General features: G+C 38.0%; 2 protein-coding genes and 1 long non-coding RNA gene across 3 annotated transcripts; all 3 read right to left on the minus strand.

Annotated features, from left to right (window-relative positions):
* Window positions 1-484: 484 nt before the first annotated feature.
* On the minus strand, window positions 485-2,876 carry LOC126831886 (cytochrome P450 2U1). Its single transcript, XM_050562538.2, has 2 exons — window positions 2,655-2,876; window positions 485-2,342 (listed from the first exon to the last, which is right to left on the minus strand). Exon 2 carries the CDS (start codon window positions 2,120-2,122, stop codon window positions 614-616), a length of 1,509 nt encoding a protein of 502 aa, XP_050418495.1. The 5' UTR covers window positions 2,123-2,342; window positions 2,655-2,876; the 3' UTR covers window positions 485-613.
* Window positions 2,877-10,442: 7,566 nt separating this feature from the next.
* Window positions 10,443-15,677, minus strand: LOC126831895 (uncharacterized). Its single transcript, XR_008789337.1, has 6 exons — window positions 15,522-15,677; window positions 14,935-15,075; window positions 14,386-14,557; window positions 13,659-13,767; window positions 12,190-12,335; window positions 10,443-11,073 (listed from the first exon to the last, which is right to left on the minus strand). It is a non-coding gene; the product is annotated as an uncharacterized LOC126831895 (long non-coding RNA).
* A 194-nt stretch (window positions 15,678-15,871) lies between these two features.
* LOC126807745 (arrestin domain-containing protein 3-like) lies at window positions 15,872-22,170 on the minus strand. The gene is made up of 7 exons (XM_050532518.2): window positions 22,167-22,170; window positions 21,775-22,004; window positions 20,547-20,676; window positions 18,608-18,750; window positions 17,030-17,134; window positions 16,470-16,565; window positions 15,872-15,877 (listed from the first exon to the last, which is right to left on the minus strand). The coding sequence occupies exons 1-7, from the start codon at window positions 22,168-22,170 to the stop codon at window positions 15,872-15,874; spliced, it is 714 nt and encodes a 237-aa protein (XP_050388475.2).
* Window positions 22,171-24,760: the final 2,590 nt, after the last annotated feature.

Below are 24,760 nucleotides of genomic sequence, written 5' to 3' on the forward strand. Positions count from 1 at the left end.
AGTGTCCTATATATTCATTTAAGAAAGTTATTAGTTGTTTAGTGAACGATATCAACTTTACAGTGTAGACTTGAACTAAGTACAACCTATTTTGGAAAACGAGATTAAAATCGTCGAAGACCTTAACTCTGGTTATATGAGTACTTGTAAATGTGGAATGGCGTCAATGACATTATCGACAGAAAATAATACATGTAGAAGAACCTTAAAGCGATAATTTCATATTTTCAAAGAAAATCAAAACATAATTATTTCTATGTCTTTTGCTCAATAGGTTGTCAACTCACTATTATACGATCATAGGTATCATTCTCACACTTAAAAATCATTCACCCCGGAAATAATAACACAATTACCTCCCTTGTTTTTTTACGTTTGATTTTGAAAATGAAAATGATATATTTGCCAATTACTCAACTGACAATAGTGAATTATTGGATTTAATAGGTTTTCTTTAACAAGGTAGGACTGTTTATAGATACCATCTATTTTAAGGCTTTATTTTAATACATTTTAAAAATATGAAATTGCAGCTTTAATACTTGTGGGCGTATAAAACATAATAAGCAATCATAGCCAAACACTAAAATAAATGTTAAAATTGACAGAAAACTTATCGAGGCGTGGCCTGGATAGTATATTCTGGTGTTGACATGCTCACTCCACACACCCCATCTGTACTGGGTTTCTCACTGCCGGAAGTTGAAACAGAAAACCGCTGTAAGATATTGGTGAAGAATAGAAATAGTTCCATTCTAGCCAGTGGTTCACCTGCACAAATCCGTGGACCTATGGAAAACGGTATCAATGTAGCAGGTGGTTTGGATACTTTTCCTGAGTCATCCAAGAATCGTTCTGGTTTAAACTGCAAGGGGTCTTTCCAATATCTTGAATCCAGATGACAGGCGTACATATTTGCAAAAACCAAAGAACCTTCTGGTATAAGGTAACCCTTTACTACGGTGTCTATCTCTGTGGTGTGAGCACTTGACATAGGCACTGTGTTTCCTAGACGTTGAACTTCGAGAAGTGTCGCTTCGTTATACGACATTTTAGATTTATCCGACCAGTCTACCATACGACCATCACCGACCACACTGTCGATTTCCTCTTGGCATTTCTTCTGGACTTCCGGATGAAGGACCATAAAGAGGAAACCCCAATCCAGAGTGGTGGCTGTCGTGTCAGAACCAGCAAAGAATAGATCCAAAATAATTCTTCTCGTGTTACTTTCGGTAATGGTACTAGACTCGCCGTCAACAGACATATCTAGGTACACATCAATAAAATCCTTAATATCGTTCTTATCGAAAACCTGTCTTCGTTTCGCAATGTGTTTAGCAATTAATTGTTCTACTTTCATCACGGCATAACTCACTGTCAGCATTTTCGAGGCCAAGAAAGGTATGAAGCGGAGCATAGGAAAACGATTAATAGGGGTAAACAGCACCATATCACTAAATCCATCTTCCACGACCTTAATGATTTGAACAAATTCTGGATCACTATAATCATATCGTTTACCAAACACAACTGTACTGATGATATTGGTTGTTGCTTTCATCATGATTTCATGAACTTTAATCGGTTTTCCTTCACATTGTGATAAATAGTCCAAAACGATGTTAGTTTCTTCCTTAATCCTATCCTCGAGGGTAGATTTCCCGACACCTAGATCACGAAGAGTACGAATTGACATTCTTCTAGCATCTTTCCATGCTTGTCCACTCGCCCAGAAGACCCCATGTCCACCCTTTCCGGCCTGATTAATTACCCAGAGTTTTTCTACTGGTCTAGTACTGAACAGATCCTTCTGCTTAACAAAAGCCTCTTCTATAGATTCGAAATCGTTTAAAACTATCAACAACTGGTCGCCAAAATATATTCGAAAAATATCTCCATATTTTGCTTGAAGATCTGCATAATATTTATGTCTCTTGCCAGCGAATTTGCCTCGCATATCGAACATATTTCCCACAATTGGCCAAAATGGTGGTCCAGGAGGTATTCCAGATCGTTCCTGCATTGAGATGACATATCCAATAACTAATAAGACAACAAGAGTCAGTAAAATTGTTGTAACATCATTAAATACTGCTACAATATCCCACATGTTAATCATATTTATAAATGTAGATCAACAACAATCATAACATTAATTATATATGAACATCTACCAGTTTCTGTGAGCTGTATGTTTAACGCCCTAATGTTCTGCACCGACTGGGCTAATGAAGACGGGGTTGTAAGCGTTATAAACTGTCACAAAATATGTAGGCCTTTTAGATATCAAGCCAGTCACTCAAAGATTCTCCTCTATCTATAACCCACTTTAAAAAATACTGCAAATATAAAATTTGACAAACATTTAATATATAACAGGTACCCAGATTTTGTGCACAACTAGCTGCATTTACTAACCAACGTAAAACTTACAACCAAACCCATTAAAATATCACACAATCGTCTATACAATATCTACGTATACGGGATTTTGCCATAGCGAGGCGCTACAAATTATATAGAGCTTGGGACCCGATGTTAAAATATTACAGAGGTCATTTTATAACAGTACATAAAAATTTCATATAAATATCTGTAAGTTTGGATTGTGGTTTCTATGTCCTGCTATCCAAATATTAGCAATACCTCACCTTATGAACGGATGTACTTTCCAGAAAGACCGTGCCATTCACCATGTTCTGTTAACCACTTCAACTCAAGAGCATCGACGATAGGACACGGTTTAAATATGGTTTGATACAATACAAAATAAATTGTAACGACCTATTTCTGATTTCAAGTCAAGCTGAGCTGAATATGAGAGAACCTGACCTTTACAGTCTAAATCATGTAATATGGTCTACTTAGACGCGACCTAATTTGCCACGCTGAATAAAGCTAGTAGCTAGTATACATAGCATCGTTATACGTGTCTTGCAGAGTCTTATATATTATATAGGGGGTTTGGATTACCGAATGGTTAGAACATGCGCGCTGTATTATAAGGTATGTCATTGAGTCAACTGGCGTGGTTTCGATTCCCCTGTTGTGCGTGACAAGGAGAAGTGTTGCCTGTCCAACCTCGTGGGTTTCCTCCCGGTTCTCCGGTTTCCTCCCACTGCTAAAGACTCCTACGCGCAAGAGAATTATTGAAATCAAATTGAACGATATGTTAGTCCCGAAATGACCTAGTTTGCGTCGAGTGGACGTTAAACCCATCTCTCTATATATATATTATGATATAGAGAGTCTGGCTAACCCGTGTCCCAATTCTGATTGGCTAATTACCCTCTTGAAAAGCATCGTTATAGTAGATGTTTTTTTCGATTTAAATTTCGACTGTATGGCGTAGTGTTGCGGTTTTGGTCACCCAAGAGTGACAGAGAGAGAAATGGGGTTTAACGTCCACTCGACACAAACTAGGTCATTTCGGGACTAACACATGGTTCAATCTTATTTCAATAATTCGCTAGCGCGTAGGGGTCTTTAGCAGTGGGAGGAAACCGGAGGACCCGGGGAAAACCCACGAGGTTGGACAGGCGACCCTACTCCTTGTCACGTACAACCGGGGAATCAAAACCCCGCCAGTTGACTCAATGACAGACCGCAGCCATTCAGCCATTCGGCCATCCAACCTCCCTCACCCAAGTGTGAATTTTTGAAAATTTATTATAAACTTGAGAATGACACGTTTGAGTTTGACACTGTAGCCTAGTAGTTGTTTTCGATTTAAACTTCATCGGTATGATCATAAATATTTGTTTTTGTTACCACCACTACACTCAATAACAGACTTATAATAGGTTAACCAAGTTTCATAAAGATATCTTGTGATGGACAGAGCTCGTTTCAATATCTTTCCCTTACTTTCTTCAGCGTGGGATAATAACATAACGATAAAAATTAAGTAAAGAATTAGTTTCTAAATTCAAAGGTAATCATTATTCCATTTATATTTGATTAGGGTCTATTGCAGTATTTTTACATATTTACATATTGTAATTAATTGATTTATTGAAATTATTTTCTACGCCTACATTTGTGTGAACATAAAAATACATTTGTGTAGATAAAAAAACATAAAAATCTGCCACACGCTGTACTGTGGCTCTATCTGCAACGTAAGAATTGGTAACAAAATGACGTCAGTTGACCAGACTCGATATATAATTCTTGTAACATGCTTGTCGTATGATACATGCCACTTATATATTAAAACAGTGAATATATTCTTTATTATTTTAAGGAAACCATGGTGACACAGCTGTTCACTAACCAGGATGTCCGGGGGTTTTATCCTGGGGCTTCCCTGGATTTTCTAGCCTGGTTTTCCGTTGTCAGTGGTGCAGGACAGAGGGCCACTCAAGGACAGTGGTGCAGGACAGAGGGACTCGCAATGGCATTGGTGCAGGACAGAGGGACTCGCAATGGCATTGGTGCAGAACGAGGGGAGACGAAGGCAGGGTGCGGAACGGAGGGCCTCGCAAGGACAGTGGTGCAGGAAGGGGGGCTCGCAAGGACAGTGGTGCAGGACGGAGGGTCTCACAGGGACAGTGGTGCAGGACCGAGGATCTCGCAAGGACAGTGGTGCAGGGCGGGGGATCTCGCAAGGACAGTGGTGCAGGGGGGGGGGGCTCTCGCAAGGACAGTGGTGCCGAACAGAGGGGGGGGGGCCTCGTAAGCACAGTGGTGCAGGACGGAGGGGGCCTCGTTTGGACAGTGGTGCAGGACGGAGGGACTCGCAAGGAGGGTGTCTATGCCTGTCTTCATTAGCCCAGTTCGGAGCAGAACAGTAGGACGTTAAACCCTATTTTCATGTAGACGTATATTTTCGTCGCCGCTGTCCGTTCGAAGGTTCGTCCACAATTTGTTTGTGGACACTATACAGGTCACAATTCTTATCCGATTTTGACGAAACGTGAAAAATAGGTTTATCTCCAAAAGATCTCGGTTCCTTTCGATATTGGCATGTATCGGATCTAAACTTCATGGATTGTGGCCCCTGATTGTCCGAAAAATCACGTTTTTAGCTTGTGGAAACTCTAGGGGTCACAATTTTCATCTGCATTTGATGAAACTTGAAATACATGTTTATAACCCGAAGATCTTGATTCCTTTCGATATTTGCGCATATCGGATCGTAACGAACGTCCTAAATTATGGCCTCTGTACGAAAAATCGCGTTTTTAGCTTGTGGTCCCTCTAGAGGTCACAATTATTATCCGATTTAAAAAACCGTTCGAATATGAGTTCGAATTTTGTGAAAATCGATCAAAACTGCCGGACAAAATGGTCGCCCCTCGTACGCAAATAGTGTAAAAATATGGTTGTGGATCCTCTAGAGGTCACAATGTTGATCGGATGTTGATGAAACTTGACATATATGTTTATAACCCAATAATCATGGTTCTTTTCGATATTCGCGCATATCGGATTGTAACTTCTTGAATTGTTCGAGAAATTGTGTTTTTAGCTTGTGGTCCCTCCAGAGGTCACACTTTTTATCTGATTTAAACAAACGTTTGAATATATCACCGTTACACCCTAATGATGGCTGAGTTCGAATTCCATGAAAATTGGACCAAACCTGGCAGACAAAATGGCTGCTCCTTGTACGCAAATAGTGCAAAAGTATGTAATACCAAGGTTGTGAACTCTCTAGAAGTCACAATTCAATTTGTATCCGATTTTGATCAAACTTAAGATATATCTTTATATCCCAAATATCTCAGTTCATTTCGATATTCGCGCATTTCAGACCACAACTTCCTGGATTATGGTCCCTGATTGTACGAGATGTCGCTTTCTTTTTTAGCTTGTTCTCTATCCATCTCTTGCAAAATGTGGGCGTATCTTGCCTGGCAACCGCGGGTTTTAATACGTATGTTGAGGTCAATCATTCCACGCTATGGAACAGTACCCTGGCACCTGAAATGATAGAAAGATGGGAATAAATATGCAATAAATAAAAACAAAGTGAGTAAATAAGGAAAAGAAATATGTGGTTGAATAAGAATGGAGACCTCCTCGGTAGTTTCAACTGGAGATGGAAATAATATGACTATATAATATAGTTTATCATACTACCCATATAAAATAGTTTATTATACCATCCATGAATCTAATATAAATTAGTTTATCACACCATCCATGAATCTAACATAGTCTATCATACCGTCCATTAGTATTGTAAATACATGAATAATATAGTTAATCATCTTGATAAGGACAAAAATGTAAATGTATATCACTACGTTGATCCATATACAGTATATATTTTACCTTGATTTTTATTTTGTTTTTCTTGTGTTTTTTAAATAAAATGTTTTATTTATATTTATGTATTGGTCTTACATTGTGTACATGAATGAAATGAATGTTTTAAATAACCTCTTACTGATCTGCACCGACTGGGCTAATGAAGAATGGCATAATACGACATATAGTGTGTTACATGGGGGGAATTTTGCCCGGACAGCGGAACTACGGTCTACTCTTGTTTTAGATTATAACTATCAATGGTTCTTTTACGTGCATATCAATGTGAACACGAGACCCCGCGTACTTATCATATATTATTTATTTGTAATGTTACCTTCATTCCATTCGTTTCGTTGTGAACTCTCCGGATATTCCCTTGAGACCAGCGGTGTTGGATGGCCGAATAGTTAGCACGTCCGCGCTGTATCATAAGGCCTGTCCTTGAGTCAACTGGCGTGGTTTCGAATCCCCGGTTGTACGAGACAAGGAGTAGGGTCGCCTGTCCAACCTCGTGAGTTTTTTTCCGGGTCCTCCGATTTCCTCCCACGGTGCAGACACAATTGATGCCTATTTCTAGTCCAAACTTCCAACAGTGACAATTTAATTATAGCAAGAATAGCCAACTCTTTATTAAACTATTAACTAATGTATCTTTAATTGGCTTATACCGGCTGCCGTTGACTGTACTGTTTGACGAACCGCGGTGTCTAGATGAAAGCAGACGGTTAGCTTGACAGAAACAAAAACGATTACTGCCTACGAACATGGGTTCTTTAGAGAAAATGTGATTTGTTGCTGAAAGGTTTAACTTGTATGAGAATCTATATCTGGTTGTACGAGAGACCCTCCTTCTAAATATCGAGTTAATTGTGTTATAATAGACACACGCGTACAGATGTCTACAGATACACAAATTAAAACAAGTTTTATTATTTTTGTAAGGAAGAAAATATAATTTCCTAATTGTTATTTAAATTCTGGTTAAGGGATAAGCTAGTCTTAACAGTCAATGGGCGTGTGTTGGCAAGTTAGTGCGGCGTCTACTCTGTCTCATATTTATTATCACTGATCAGGGTATACAAGGGTGTATTCAAGGATAGTTTGATTGGATATTGGATCATTTTTGATGTTCTAAACAATACACGAGGGTTGGATGGCTGAATGGTTAGCAGGTGCGCGCTGTATCATAAAGTCTGTCATTGAGTCAATTGGCGTGGTTTCGATTCCCCGGTTGTACGTGACAAGGAGTAGGGTCGCCTGTCCAACCTAGAGAGTTTTCTCCGGGTCCTCCAGTCCCCCCCCCCTCCACTGGTAAAGACCCCTACGCGCAGGCGAATTATTGAAATAAAAAAAAATTGAACAATGTGTTAGTCCCGAAATGACCTAGTTTGTGTCGAGTTAAACCCCATCTCTCTCTCTCTCTCTCTCTCTCTCTCTCTCTCCAAACAATACAGAGTTAGCTCCTTTAAGTATGGTAGCTGATAGTGGCCATGTAAAATCTCGCCCTTGGCATAACACGACAATACAATATATCAAGACGGTATTATAGGGATCATACGACAAAAAAGACTTGTTGTGGTAAAGTCTTTTTAATCTTGTTGTACAAGACCCAAAGGTACTTTGGCCAGCATTACATCATAAAGGATGTAGAACAGATAAATATAAATAAGGCTTGTACAAAAGAAATAATAGGAATATGCTGATTAATCATCTGTTTTCTCCGAATAATGAAACATTTTTCCTTCAAAAGTAAATTAATTTTGGCATTATTCAAGTAATCTAGAAATACAGAAGCAGGACGAAAGGCAATTAATTCCTCGAATAATACGAAAGGTAGTTAATTTCTCGAATAATATAAAAGGTAGTTAGCTATGTTAATTCCCCAAAGGGGGACTGTTCCTTGTTCCGGGAGGGGTTTCCACTCTATTAGTAAGTGCAGTAGGACCGCACTACACGCAATTATAAAGACTATAAATGGTGCCTTCTGGAGTGTATCTTAGTGTTTCTAGCTTATGCGGCAGTCTTATAATAAACAACGTAAATTCATGACTACAAGGGGTCCCCCAACTTGACTAGTTTAGGGACCCCTGAAACTGCCATACTCCTTTTCAGTCCATCCTTGGAATTGGTACCACAGGGGCTGTAAACATGGATCGTATAACCATTTCTGAACTAATATTAGGGCACAGATTCTTAAGAACCAGATCTATCGAAGCAACATTTAACCCCGGTGAAGATGGTGCAAAGGCATACCAAATATAGAACATTAAAGAACTGCTTAAAATTAATTTTAAATCCAAAATGGAATTCCGTATACCTGAAAACCTTATTCGATGTATTATAAAAGCAATTTCCACATGACAAATATTTCCATTATGGGTTCTATTATGATTGCCGTTTTAAATGTATACAATCTGGGCTTTTTAAAGTTAGTTTTAGGAGTCGAAATTGAACTCAGTAACCCCAAAAACCTTATATAAGACATATTACAAGCCATATCCAACTAAAGACAAGCGGTTGCCAAGCACGATACGCCAACGTTTTGCAAGAGATGACCATAATCCAGCAAGTTAGGGTCCGATATGGGTGGATATTAACAGGATCCGAAAGCTGTGGAATATAAACATACATTTTAAGTTTCATCAAAATCGGATAAAAAAAATGTGACCTCTAGAGTAACCACAAGCTAAAAATGGGAACTTTCGTAAAATCAGGGGCTATAATCCATGCCAATATCGCCAGAAACCGAAATCTTCGGGATATAAACCTATATTTCAAGTTTCGTCAAAATCGAATAAACATTGTGAGCTGTAGAGAGTCTACAAACAAAATGTAACGAACACACGGACGGACAGGGGCGACGACAATATACGTCCACATAAAAAAGGGTTTTGAAATCATTTTTTGAGATTAGATTTCAACCAAATAACACCGAAAACCACGTGAAAGACATAGTGCAAGTCGTGCTAAAATCCGCCATTTTGAATCTATACCAAGCTGGATTTTAAAATTCATTTTTAAATTAAGAGACATCGACAACCATATTTTTATATCTTACGAGATAGTGTCTGGTTATATTCGGGGAAAATGCCACTTTATTACCAAATTTAGAATAATGATTGACACCATGTGAAAAATACTTTTTTTCAATTGTTTTGGTCAAATTTGTTATTTTTGGAACTTTTGTATTGTAAGATTTTACGAGATATCGCTTTCAGAAACTCCCTGGAGACCGCCATTTTGAATTATATACATTTATTACGTCATTTACCCTTTGCCGTCATCGGCCGAAATTGAGTATGATGTTGTCTTGTATAAATATGATTGAACCCAACTGCATTAGTTTGTTTTGAGTTTATTTGTGGTCACACCACTTTGCAGGACAAAAGCCACATGGTTCGAAAATTATCTTGATGATCATCTTGTATATGAGTAAAAATATATTATTCTAGTACCCTACATCTCTAGATAAATATATAGGATACACATGGAAATGAAATGAAATAGGGTTTTACGTCCTACTGTTCTGCTCCGACCGGGCTAATGAAGACAGGCATACGCCATACAGTGTGCTATGAGGGAAATTTTGCCCGAAAAGCAGCACTACGGCTTACTCGTATCGAATTCTAACTGTCAAGGCATCTTTTACGTGCACGCCAATGTGTACGCGGGACCTCGGTTTTTTGTCCCATCCGAACGACTAGACAGCTGTCCTTGTCGGGCCCTCCGTCCTGCATCACTGACTAGGGGAGCCACGCTGGAACACCTGGATGAACTTTCTCGGCCAATGCAGGGATCGAACACCCGACAAGAAGACAAACTAGTTATTTCATTTACAGACTGGTTTATTTATAGACTATATTTAATTTATCATTTGTCATTTATTTACATTAATAAATACGAACTAAGTTGATGTGACGAACACAATTGGTTTTGTATCGGCTATATATATTTATTTATGTACATATTAATTGGTTTGTAATCGGCGGATATAAATGATGTGCTATATATATATGTGTGTATTTACACTATTTACATGTAAATACAAACTGGTTATTCTATTCTGAAGTTCACCACCTCAACTCCTTTCAACGTCTGGGTAAGGACATGTAATATTCGTTTTTGTTGTTTATTACAAAACTAACGCCCAATACTTTATAAGATATTATTTACATATGGAGGCGTAATAAAAACAAATGGGTAAAAAATCCCAAAAAAAATCTTGTATATGAAAATGTGATGAGTTTAAAGTAGCTAAGTTTCTAACTCAATATCATCCAAAATCTTCAACATTGAAAACACGATTTATTTGTCAATTTAAATCAACATTCATGTTGTGATCTTACCGGAAAAAAGATGGGCTTTTGATATCCAATATTTAAGACAGAATAAACATTTTACCATTGGTTTATATACATTCATATTACAGTATTATATGCGTTGCGACCCACTTTTGTCAATTTCTAGGTCCCAAATGTTAGCGATTTAGCTCCTTTAAAACATATATTAAAGTGTCTGATGGGTTTATTATTGGGCTATAAATATTTTAAGGTGCCGCATCACTGACGTCTTCAGTTAGAATTTCGCCATTTTCATTGACACTAGTTACGTCAGAAGTTTCAGCATTATCCGCGTGATTTTCAGCAGTAACATCCATGGTGTCATCATTGTTAGCTTCGTTCTCAGAATTCTCTCCTACTGTATCGCCTGTCATGTCAGATTCTTGGTATGGCGATATATCTTCAGTTTGAAATAAAATCGATCCCACAGTATTATAATATTTTCTCTTTTCATTTTCATATTCTTTTGCTGAAAAATTAAAAAAAAAAATTGAATCAATTTATGAGTTATTTCATTGGTTTTAAGAAATAATTCTTTCGAAATTAAGGTTTTCAGAATCGCAAATTCGGAACGCCAAGCACACTATTAGCCTCTTATTTACCGTGCAACTGCTAAACCTTGTGAAAGCGCTAGACAACGAAATAGGATCTGTGTTTTAATCAGGTTGGCCTTTTGTGGGCCTTTTTTTAGATCATAAATGTTATATAAACTATTATTAACATGGCAAGACCATAATCAACTCTCGATGTCATCTGATGGGTCCGATTTTCAGCGGTTCAACGGCTGTTGGTGATTAACCTTCAATGGATAATCGAGGCTATAATGTTTTTGAAATGGGGTTTTCAGCATATTCCCTTTACATTATTTATTTGTTAACTATTATAGCGAGAACTGTCATCTCTTCATCTTATCTTTCATCATGTCGCTTTAAGTAAGTGTGTATCACGGCCACGGTACAACAAACAGTTAAGAATCCCAAGCGTCTCCGTGAGTACACGAACATAAACTGAAATAGAGTTTAACGTCTTACTGGGACAATCTGCACGGACATCGGCACTACGGCCTTCTGTTAATTCAAAATCCAACTGTCAAGGGATCTTTTCGTGCACGCCAATGTGTACACAGGACATCGGGTTTTTCCGGAAAATCCCGATAAAGTTTCTCGACCTACATGGGCGCTCTAGGTTAGCGATCAAGTGTCTTACTCACTGTGGCTGCCGTATTTAGGACGCAAATAAAATGAAATAGGGTTAAACGTCCTACTCTTCTGCTCCGACTGGGCTAATGAAGGCTGGAGTACGCGAGGCAGTGTGTTAAGCGGGATATTTTGCGCTACGGTCTATTCTTATATCGAATTCCAACTGCCAAGGGATCTTTCACGTGCACGCCAATGTGTACACGGAACCTCGGTTGTTCATCCCATCCGAACCACTATACGTTGTCCCATTCAAGCTCTCTGTCCTGCACCACTGACACGTGGGGACCACACCGGAAAATCCGACGAGCGCACCAACGTCTTACTCACTGAGCCACCGCGACTTCCTAATATTCGGGACGTACGAGTGTCAATACAGTAATACCTACTTTGACTAATTAGTCGTTTATATTCCGCATAACCTTTTAAAGACGACCACTGTGATAAACTTATATACCATGGTTTAGAAACCCAATCGCCATGTAATACTTCAGTGGCTTGTGCCATTGTCAATGAAATGCCATCATTTTGAATCCTGAAAAACAACATAAATTTGTACGGTAGCTGCTATATTGTTTCCCTCAGTTAGTTAACGTATTTACCTTGGGTTAGGACTAGGGCGTGTTATGCTTGATAATTTCCACCTAACAAATACAATACTATTAATATCATGAGGCCCAATGATACACTCCGCCCATTTTCCCAATAATGAGGGCTACGAATTAGCATCCAACCATTTGTACGGTCAGGGGGGGTTGGATGGCTGAATGGGTAGCACGTGCGAGCTGTATCATAAGGTCTGTCATTGAGTCAACTGGCGGGTTTCGATTCCCCGGTTGTACGTGACAAGGAATGGGGTCGCATGTCCAACCTCGTGGGTTTTCCCGGGTCCTCCGGTTTCCCCCAACTGCTAAAGATCCCTACGCCTAAGTGAATTATTGAAATAAAATTGAACCATGTGTTAGTCCCGAAATGACCTAGTTTGTGTCGAGTGGACGTTAAACCCCATTTCTCTCTCTCTCATTGCACGGTCAGATCTGAATGTTAATGCCACCCGGAGATTTTCTCAAGGTCACGAGATGCAAACAGGGTTAGGACACACGATTCTTGCAGAGGCTTGTGGGCTAGGTTTAAGAATTGAAAGTAGAAAATTGAAAGAAAATAACATATAGATATAAAACGTCATATTGAAATGAAATGGTGTTTAAAGTTATAACTTTGTGCTCCAACTGGACTAAAGAAGACGAGCAAGTTGAAAGAATATAGCCTATAGATACAATCTGACTAAAACACAGATTCTATTTCGTTTCGTTTTTTTATAGTTAAAAATTTCGTCTTATTTGTCTGTACTGCATTAGGATCTGGAAGAGTTGTTATATAACATGCGCTCTGGATGGCATGAGTTATTAGCCAATGAAACCATCTGTTATGGCGACTTCTTGGCGTGCCATGCACGGAACTATGGGTAAACCACTAGAAATGTCATAGGGTCAAAAGTCGCTCGTACGACCACTGACGCGACCCTTCAGTAAGACTGGTCAGATCTTCATGTAGTGTAGGCCATCAAAAGTATAAAAAAAAACGAAACGAAATATAGATCTGTAGTTTAATCAGCTTGCCTATTGATATAAATACCCAAGATAATTTCACTGATTTCACATAAACTGTTCGGATTACATACTGAAAGCAGTTTTATATGATATAGTTAGTCCTTCAAGATGAAATTGTACCTTAAATGACACATTAGCTAATAGTAATTTAAACTGGACCGTGTTGTTAAAAAGGACCCTTGAATATGTTGAGTGATCGTGATTTAAATTAGATATTAGTTTAAATATCTGGGGTATATATAAATTACCTGTACGGTACAATAACCTCCCTGATAACTCGACCCAGTTCTTTACGTCCTTTTATATTTTTACCAGCATTTATTATAGATGTGTAACTTATTCCGAAGTATCTGTAATCTACAAAGTTGTAAAGACGATATAAAGATAGTACATATAAACACAGCGACTACCTATATACAGTATTAATTCTTAGCATTATCATGTGGTTACTTGTAGAGTTGAATTTTACTACAATATGCTTACATTCATATTTCTTGTAACATATAGCAGATCATGACTCATGCTGGTATTACACAATAGTTTCTCTGGGTTTGATTCCTGATTGTTTTCAAATTTGAGTAAGTCTGTGTCACTACAGGCTCGGGACTGTACAGCGCAGTGGACGCTTACGGCCAGCCCCCGGATCCATTCACTTTTTTTGAATTGGTTTTTTTTTTTTGTGGTTTCTGAGTATGATGTCTTGTCCATGTATTTGTTTTTGTGTAAATTATATGTGGTGCAGTCTGACCCCCTGCACTTACTATTAGGTCTGACACTGCGTCAAGTGGCGTCGTTTCGATCGAAAGCTTACATGTACAAGGAGTAGGATCGCCCGCTAAACTTCCACTTCTCAGGAATCCTTTTACATTCTTTCTAATCTTCAACGAATTGAGTTTAAGACAAACGTTTATGAGTGCACATTAAAAGATCTACAGAGGAAAATAATGATAAAGTAGCCGATGGAGCTATACCTACTTTCGTTATGAACTTTGTTCATTTTAAAAGTTGTTGCATCACATGATTTTATCCACGAGGTTTTATTGATACAAGGAGCGGTTTTAAACCAATCAGAGGCTTTTTCTGCAGAAGGAAACAGGAAAATAGCTATCGAAGTTTGATCTGGCCAAATTCCTAAATCTGACATCGGCTGGGTTACATATGAAATAGATCAACAGAAATACATGGCCAAATATGTGAAAAGGTCAGATTATATATGCATATCTATAAATACAATGCCAAAAGCCAGCCTGGAAATGTAGCACCTGTGACAGATATTGTCAGGCATTATTCACACTTTGTCAGGAACAATCTCTATGGTGCTTGTCATTTTGTTCGGTAAAGATTTGATCTGTTTTGTCTGTTTTTAATGTTTATAATACAAACTTAAATATACCAGTGTTCAGTGTCAGATACAAAGAAAGTCTGTTTTTAAGGTATACTGTTGCAGCTGCAGCTCTTGCTGCTGTTGCTGCTGGTGCTGCTGCTGATGATGATGATGGAAATTATGATTATGATTATAAATACCTGGATGGACAGGGCTAATAATTCTCCTTCTTTCTGCTTTAGATATTGTCTGTTGTTGAGAATATAAGATCTGAATTCTACGATATGAGCATCTGGAAACCTGATGAATAGGCCGATCCGATTGGATTTTGGAATCTCACACTATTTACAAAATAAAATATTATATATACTAGTATACTATTACTCATGCTATATTGATCTTTATATTTATTTATATCCCAAAACACAATGAGCCTTCGAAAAATAATACCACAAAAAGCTTTGATTTGATATTTGTTTATTTGGTGCAAATACTGCAATGTCTATCTTCTGTCTTGTCCGCAGGTTTATCTTGCAGATTTTTGTTTTGCGTGTAGTGAGGTCCTCCTGCACTTACTATTATATTCCTGCAGTCAGCTGATTTTATTGATGGGAATTTAATCTTAATTATTAATATTGTTTTAAAGTGCCAGTTTTGATATTAAATAACACTAACCTACCAAACGTACGTGTAAAGTAAACACGTGCACGTACTCTTCTAGATCGCCCATTAGAATTAAAGGGTGAAAGAGAGATTTAAACATGTGTCCAAGCATTAGGCTACTTACTACTGCTGTTGCTTCAGATTTGGCTTTTTGACTGTCCATTTGAAGAACTTGTTCATAAGATGGGGGAAGAACTGATGTGCTATTAACTGGTATATTAGTAGCTGGTGGAACAACTGGCCTGACTCTGGTATTAACTGGTACCTTGGTAGCTGGTGGAGGAACTGGTGCCGGAACTGCTTTTGTATTTACGACTTTTGGTTTTGGTTGAGCAGCAGCCTTCGTCATCAACTGATAATTAGGTACATACGTACACATTGGAACATAACGGATGTTCGTAAAAATTCCGTAACTGCTTCCAAAATGCATAATGCCATGATTACACTTTGTATAACATAATGCTTTACAGGTATCTATTTCTGAAATTATTCATATACGCACAAATTTGTCAGTTCGCTATGTGAACATTAAAATTAACATTCGTGTGTGTGTGTGTGTGTGTGTGGGTGTGTGTGGGAAGGGGGGGGGGGTCGGTGAGTAAGACGCCGAATGTTGGTCGAGAAATTTCCCCAGGATATTCCTGTATGGTTTCCCCTTGTCAGTGGTGCAATCGGAGGGTCTGATGAGGCAAAAAAAAATCCCAGGTCCCGTGTACACGTTGATGTGCACGTTAAAGAGCCATTGACAGTTGGAATTCTATATAAGACTACACCGTAGCGCTGCTGTACGGCCGTAATTTCCATCATAGCAACATGTATGGGTTACACCTGTCTTCATTGGACCAGTCAGTGCAGTAAAGTAAGGCGTGAAACCTCCATCTCATCTTAATTCATTTATTTCGTTTGATCGATATGTTTTGTTGATGTCCACTAAATAAAGATTTAACTGCTACCTGTACTGGTTTTCCTGTTATTCAATCTGTTGATTGTTAGCAAGGTTCAGTGACACGGACAGTATAAAAATGTTTGGGATTAGCTTTAACCTACCAAACGTATTGGATGCGGCTCCTACTGGTTGTGGCGTAGTGTTCTGTTTAAGTGGAATAGTTCCAATGGTTATTGGTAGGCGAACAGATAAATCTAAACCCCATGGAACCTCTACCCAAATCTGTAGAGAAAATGATGAAATTACCATGTATTATTTATCATCAATATTGGTACAAATCCGATCGACGACGAAGTTATCTGACCATTTCCATTTTAACTATGTGGCTCAGTGGGTGAGACGTTGGTTTACTAATCTGCGATCATTGGCGACCATAGTGTCCACAGAAAGATAGCTGGCGTTTCCATCAGGATTAAGGCGATATTAACGCGCTCTAAAACCAGTGAAGTAAGGACGCCACCCCGGTCTGACGGGAGTATAACTATAACGTCGAACAGACAAACATGCAGAGTACAGTCGTATTGACGTCATTTCACTCTATTATTACATGTGTATGCACCCAAATGAACTGAAGTATTTCTGACAGCTTCCGATTTTGTAAATTCCCGGGTAATCACGTTATCTTCAGACCCCCCCACCCGACCCTCCCTGGTCTAACCCCTGGTTTGTAATCATATTCAACTGACCTTAATATAATAACTAACATCTATGATATGACAGGATATATTTGTTGAACTTGATGGAAGGGCGTCGATTAGGAACATTTGGTTTTCCCACTTCCTCTCTTGTCCCTTGAAACAAAAAAAAAAACATAAAATATTACACACGGCTAACATACTGAAAGGAAACAAACAATATACACAGACATTTAAAAAAAACCCTATGTATCAGATCAAGAGAATGGACCCGAGGGCCAGCTGTCATCGTCCATCGTGCTGTACAGTCCCCTGTCTGTTTTCATACAATCTTCTCTCAAAATAAAGAAAACGCTCAAAGAAAAAATAGGAGGTAATGATAGGATATTCAGCATTATGGAACTTTAAGTTCTGGAATTATTCCCCTTATCCTAAAAAATTAGGAACGTGATAGGGGCTATAGATTTTAACGGATTCCTGTGACATTTGATTTGAGGCCCTGTGGTCATGACAGGATGAACCCTAGTAACTTTCCTTCCGGAGTTTGTTTTCCCTCATCTCCCCCTTCCCTCCAACACACATACACATTTTACCCAAAACCTTGCGTGTGCGACAGAGGCTACTGTTTTCACGTTATTCTTTTCAAATTTGGTGTGAAATATGGGGATCACAAGAGGACGAATCCTGTCATTATTCAGCGTTCCACGACTTTTCGTTTCTGAGCTATCCACCTTCGACAGAGGCTACGGTTTTCACGCATTCTTTTCAAATTTGGTGTGAAGGATGGGGATCACAAGAGGACGAATCCTGTCATTATTCAGCGTTCCACGACTTTTCGTTTCTGAGCTTTCCACCTTCGCCGAATATCATTGAAATAACGCGATAGATGATACAGTTTTAACAGATGTTTTCAAGCTTATAAACTCGACACAGATCTGATCTCTTACAGGCACCCCTTGTCAAATTTGATCAATGTCTAGGTAGGCCTATTCGTTCCTGAAAAAAAAACTGCTGTCGAGACGTATAACTGCTGTGTGGGCGTTTATCCACGCATAGATTTGCTAAATATACTGGATAACTGACCACTAGCTAATATTTTATATATAACACTCGCCTTAATTGACCTCTAGCTAATATGTTATATATAACACTCGCCTTACTTGACCTCTAGCTAATATGTTATATATAACACTCGCCTTACTTGACCTCTAGCTAATATGTTATATATAACACTCGCCTTACTTGACCTCTAGCTAATATGTTATATATAACACTCGCCTTACTTGACCTCTAGCTAATATGTTATATATAACACAGGCCTTACTTGACCTCTAGCTAATATGTTATATATAACACTCGCCTTACTTGACCTCTAGCTAATATGTTATATATAACACTCGCCTTACTTGACCTCTAGCTAATATTTTATATATAACACTCGCCTTACTTGACCTCTAGCTAATATGTTATATATAACACTCGCCTTACTTGACCTCTAGCTAATATGTTATATATAACACAGGCCTTACTTGACCTCTAGCTAATATTTTGTATAAAACAAAAACCTGTATTTATTTTGTTCGTCTTTAAACTTTATTTGATTTTATGTATTATTATTGAAGTACTTACAGCTGCAATAGACGATTCACCTTCAATAATACGTATGTGTGTGTCTGACATCTTACTATCACCATTAGCTTTAAATTCAGATATCTGAATTAACCTAGCTTTCAATTTACCCATGTCTTTCGTTGAATTATTTTTTACTAAAACTGAAAACGAGCAAAAAAAAAAAAAAAAAAAAAAAAAAACATAGACGGGAAAGCTAAATAGTGATATATTCTTTTGACAAAAACAATGACATTTTGAAATTAACATATTTATATCAATTACCCGGAGAAAACCTACGAAGTTTGGCAGGCAACTGTATTCCTTGTCACGTACAAGTGTGGGATCGAAGCCACGCCACTTGACTCAATGACATACCTTATAGAGCATATAGCCCCCCCCCCCCCACACACACACACACACCTAAAAATAGATGCGCATCCACAATATTGATATTATTTTTTAACCAGGAAACGTCTACATTGGGCCCATACAATTTGCATGGGTACCTTAATGCCACCAAAAGGTTGATATAAATATGTGTAACCGACCAGGAGGGGGGGGGGGGAGGGGGGGGGGGGCAAATCTATTATATAACACACCGGAACAATCACGACCCAAGTATCATATCTGCCAAATTTGACTGGAATCTGTTGAGTGATTTGGACGAAGAAGCTGAAAAATTGAAATATGCCGCGTCCCTACTTAAACAAAGGTGAAAAGTTTCTACCCAAGCATAAAGCAGATTTATTCATCAACATGTCTGAATGTCTGAACCTGTTCTGCCCATTACATGGCTTATGTATGTGTCACCCATACAACATACCTACAATCTGATTAAAACACACATCCTATTTCGTTTCGTTTTTTATAGTTCAAAATTTCCTTTAACTTGTCTTTATTACACTAGGATCTTGAAGAGTTGTTATCATTGACGTGTTCGGGATGGTGTAAGGGATTAGCCAATGAAACGGTCTGTTGCGGCGAGCTTTAGGTGTGTTTTACACGGAACTGTGGGTGATCCATTAGAAACATCAATACTGATTGGTTAAAGGGCCAATCCCGATACTATTTTTGAGGATAAAACTGCTTAATTTTGTGTAAAAATCCCTTAAAATCCTCTACCTTAGGGCCCAGCAACTAACTCAATATATGTGATACCTTTTCAAACAAAATGGAGACCAGTGTCCCAAGCTATATTATGCGGTGTGTGGATAAAACCAGGCTTTAATTTTATAAAAATTATGTGTAGGTGAAATTTACCTTTCGTTATCAAGTACAGCACATGGGCCATTCATTGCATAGACCTCTAAAGGAACGAGAATCAATTATCAGGTCATCCAACCAAAAAATTGACCCGAAATCTTAAAAGGGTTACGTGTCCGGGTAAGCATTTTTGACGTTCACGCCCAAACGACTTAATAATTTGAGCTGAAACTTTGAGACAAGGTAAATACACCATTCCTCTATATTTTGGCGCTTAAATATCATATGTACTCGGACTTTTTTTTTGAGACTCTGTTCAATTCGGGATAGTCCCTTTAATCAAATGTCTGGTTTCATAGGCTTACTTGCCGCTCGCATGACCTCTGACGTGACCTATCGCTACTACTTGTCTGGGGTCTGTTTCACGAAATTTTAACTAAGATAAAATCCAGATTTTAGTAATTTGATTGGATAATATTAGACTGATTGCAGTGCTGAGCCAATCAAAATTGAAGTATCTACTAAAATTTGGATTTTATATTTAGTTAAAATTTCGTGAAACAGGATCCAGATCTTCATGTAGTGTAGGCCATCGAAGGAATAAAAAAAACGAAACGAAATATAGATCTGTATTATAATCAGATTGAGCCTACCTACTAATTATAATGTGTTGGAAATCACCTTAAAGACATTGAAAATGTACAAAACATCTACACAATCATATTGAACAAGATATATGAAGGCGTATGCTTACCGTTAAGTGCTATTTTTTCACCAGGGCAATACGCTTTTCTATCGCATTCAGCATTCAAAACCAATGTTCCAGCATTGCCTAAACCAAGTGCCTTTGATACAGTTTTTTCTTGACCACGCCTAAGCGGAACCTATAAAAGATATTTTGAACCTTAACAACACAGTAGACACAGGCTTTACAAATTATATAGAAGTCGATTAATCCTGTATTTATTTTAGTTCTCTTGGACATCTTCTACCAGTAAGACCTTTAAGTAGAGCTCACCATAAACTCTACAATCTTGAACGTATCTTCTATTATTAGAATTAAATAAAACATTTTAAAAATAGTTCACTACTCCGAGTGACTGTTTCCGGTCATCAACGGTTAGTTCCGGTCATAAACGGTTGATTCCGGTCATGAACGGTTGATTCGGGACATGAACCGTTGATGCTGGTCACGAATCTGACCACGAACGGTTGATTCTGGACATAAACCGTTGATGCTGGCCACGAACGGCTGCCTCTGGTCATCAACAGTTGATTCCGGAAAATGTTTGAAACATGTGATACAGTAGAATGTTTGAATCATGTCTAATGTTTGAAACTTGTCTATATGTGATATGTGATACGGCCCAATCTTATGTCAAATTCCAACTGTCAAGGCTTCGTTTACGCACACGCCAATGTATACGACAACATCTGTCCTTGTCAAGCATTCCACTCTGCACCACTGACAAGGGAAAACCACATCAGAAAATCTCTAGGAATTTTCTCTGTCAACACCGTATGCGAACGGGCGTCTTCTTCATTTGGGGGAGCCACGGTGGCTAGGTGGTTAAGATGCTGGCTCGCTAGCCTGGAGGTCGGGTGTTCGATCCCTGCATTGGCCGAGAAAGTTCATCTGGATTTTCCGACGTGGTTTCCCCTTGTCAGTGGTGCAGAACGGACGGCCTGACAAGGACAGCTGTCTAGTTCTTCGGGTGAGACGAAAAACCGAGGTCCCGTGTATACAGTAGAATGCACGTAAAAGATCCCTTGGCAGTTGGAATTCGATATAAGAGTAGGCGATAATGCCGCTGCCCGGGCAAAATTTCCCTCATAGCACACTGTATGGCGTATGCCCGTCTTCATTAGCCCAGTATAGGAGCAGAACAGTATAGGACGTTAAACCCCATTTCATTTCATTTCATTTCTTATGCATTTGGTCAACTAGCTCCCGGATGTAAGCAGTGTTTATTTATACTTACTTTATAGCCAGGTTTATTGACATCTATATCTTCTAAAACTGTAAAACATCTCCACCACTTTTCATTAAAACTAAACATTGGTTTATCAACCACAACTTTCAACCAAAATCTAACAGCTCCATATTCGCCTTCAAACGACGAAGGAAGACCGCCATTGGGCAAACGAAATGAGAATTTATAATTTTGTTTCCCAGCAGGAAGGGTGACGTCGGGATTTGAAGACTCGTTATCTGCAATTTATAATAATTCATAATATTAGTATGCATACATTTTCCATTGATTCCAATTTTGTTTCAAAGATACTACCCCCCCCCCCCCCTCCGCCCCCGCCCCATGCTTACATAAATTTCGGTTCGTCATATATGGCCGAGTTACGTAAATTTGTGCCTTACCCATATTTAGATTTCAATGTCATCTGCCAAGCAGTTTAGCAGAAGGGAACGTATTTTTTAACAGCGTGTTTTGTTGCACATACTGACTATAGCGAGGTGAACAGCAAGGTCTTATTTTCTCACTGAGGTGTTCAGTTACATTGTTCAGGCGTTCAGAGAGACTGATATACGACCGTTTAGAAGTAAAAAGTTGCCCAGTAAATTTGATTGGGGCCGATTCTTTTTCGACAAGGACGGTTCCTGAACGTACAGGGCGAGTGTAATGAGACCTACGTTCAGAGCTGAACTAGGGTCAAGCATGCTTGTTTTCCATTATTCTTCAATCTTGCAATGTCTATTTATGTAAAAATACCTTTTCTGAAATCTGAAAATAGCTTTACAAATAACAAAGTCTACCACGCGTTATCAAAATAGGGGTTTACTGTGAAAGCCCCTTTAAAAACACAACGTAACTGGAAAATGAAATGGGGTTTAACTTCCCACTTTTCTGTCACGACTGGGCTAATGAAAATGGGGCCTACCTTTATTTCCAAATAAATGCACATGGCGTCCAATATATCGCTCTCGTGCAACGTACTCCTTCTTCTCAAACACGTTATCCCACTTGACTAAAGCTTCACCATAAAGATATATTCGTACAGATCTAACTTTTAAACTTTCTACGACTTGTAAACCGACTGTACCTCGTACCATCTCGCCGTTTCTGTACACTTCTTTCTCCCCGTCCAACGTTATAAAACACGTTATTTTTGGCATCGTGATGTCCTGTTAGTCGCTTCTACAAGATATAAATTAACAGAGATTAAAAGGAGTACTCCATCATGCTATGGAAGACTTGTTCAAACTTTTCATAATTTATGATATTTTTTTAAATGAAACATTTAATCTAAATACACAAAAAATGAAAAAGAAAAACATATTATGATATAAAAGTTTTAAAAGAAAAAAAAGAAATAAGAGTTATATTTCCCCCGTTAGCCCTGTTTACAACTCGTGATCTTGAGTAAATTATTCCTTTGGCCTTGTCAAATAGGTGTAAACATTGATTTGTTTAATAACTTGACGAGGGTGGACGTAGTTGATCCTAGCCCTGTTCAGATTCCCCGCCACTTCAAGTTTGGTATCCAAATTAACAGAATCGCAATTGATTTATCTAATAACATAAAAACAAGGGGAGGGGTTTTTTTTTGTTGTCCCCACATAAAGATATGAAATAACTACTAAGATTGTAGCAAGCACCTGTCTTCTATATTTCATGGGAGGGTTGAATGGCCGAATGGTTAGCGCGTGCGCGCTGTTTCATAAGGTCTGTCATTGAGTCAACTGGCGTGGTTGGTTTCGAATCCCCGTTGTACATGACAAGGAGTAGGGTCGCCTGTCCAACCTCATGTTTAAAGAGAGTTTATTGACGAAATCGTGGGCTGGGGGAGGGGAGGGGGCGTTGTCCTGTCCGCCTTGAATTAATTATGATAAATGAACATATGTATAACATTAATATCGAGTCCCCGTATCTAAAGATACATAACCTTTGATAAAATGGCAAAAAACAAATGACGGATACTTACTAGAAGTTTTATTATGTTATATTAGTAGTCCTTCAACAACGTTTGTATCTTTAACACATAAATTATTATTAACCTCCACCTATTTATAATCTTATATAAAGATATATTGTACGTCATTATCACGATTTGATTTCATCAATATCTCATGATGGACGTTATCAGTTTTATTACACCTCTACTTTTATGTTATAAACACCAGATAAAATTACATTTGTAAAGTTTCCTTTATTGCGACATTTTATTGTTTTATGTTTAAAATCTGTCAGAGTAACAGACTAATATAACTCACAGCACGTGATTAAATTGATCTCACGTGATTAAATGGGCGTACAATAAGCCGAAACGCCCCACACAATGTAGTAAAAGTGCAGAACGGAAGAAGCCCATCAGTTAAAGTACAATAATCGCACACCTGTGTCATTACACCATTATCGTCAAAACCCCGATCCACTGCGCCTAGTTTGTACAAGTCCAAATAATAAAATAAAAATCAAACTTTCCTGTTTTCACAGAAAAAACAATACCCAGCATTACTACAGCAATATCTCTTTTCTAAATATATATTTTATTCATTAAAGAAATATATTGTATTAATCAAAGTAATATATTTTATTAATCAAAGAAATATATTTTATATTGTATTACTTATTTTAATAATTGAAAATATATATATATTTTTTAATCAAAGTAATTAAATAAGAAAACAATATATTCGTAAATATTGCAAGGTATTTTGTATAAATTAGGGATTGCTGTCATAAGTCTAATATAACGTGAAAATGATAACTGTCTCAAGGGTTTTTTAAAGGCATTTATGATTTTTTCTGTCCTGCGTGTCAGTAATATATAAATACAAGGTATATGGCTGTATAAATATATCGACGTATATTACATATCATATCTCATTACACCCAGTCACTTCATACCACTCTTACAATATTTTACAATAGATATGTCCGTCTATTAATAAAAAAAAATGTTTAATCTTACAAGAATACCGCCTTCTCTTTTATATTTCGTTTGGGAATC

This window comes from Patella vulgata, chromosome 9, assembly GCF_932274485.2.
Source record: "Patella vulgata chromosome 9, xgPatVulg1.2, whole genome shotgun sequence".
In the NCBI taxonomy this organism is placed as follows: Eukaryota; Metazoa; Mollusca; class Gastropoda; family Patellidae; genus Patella; species Patella vulgata.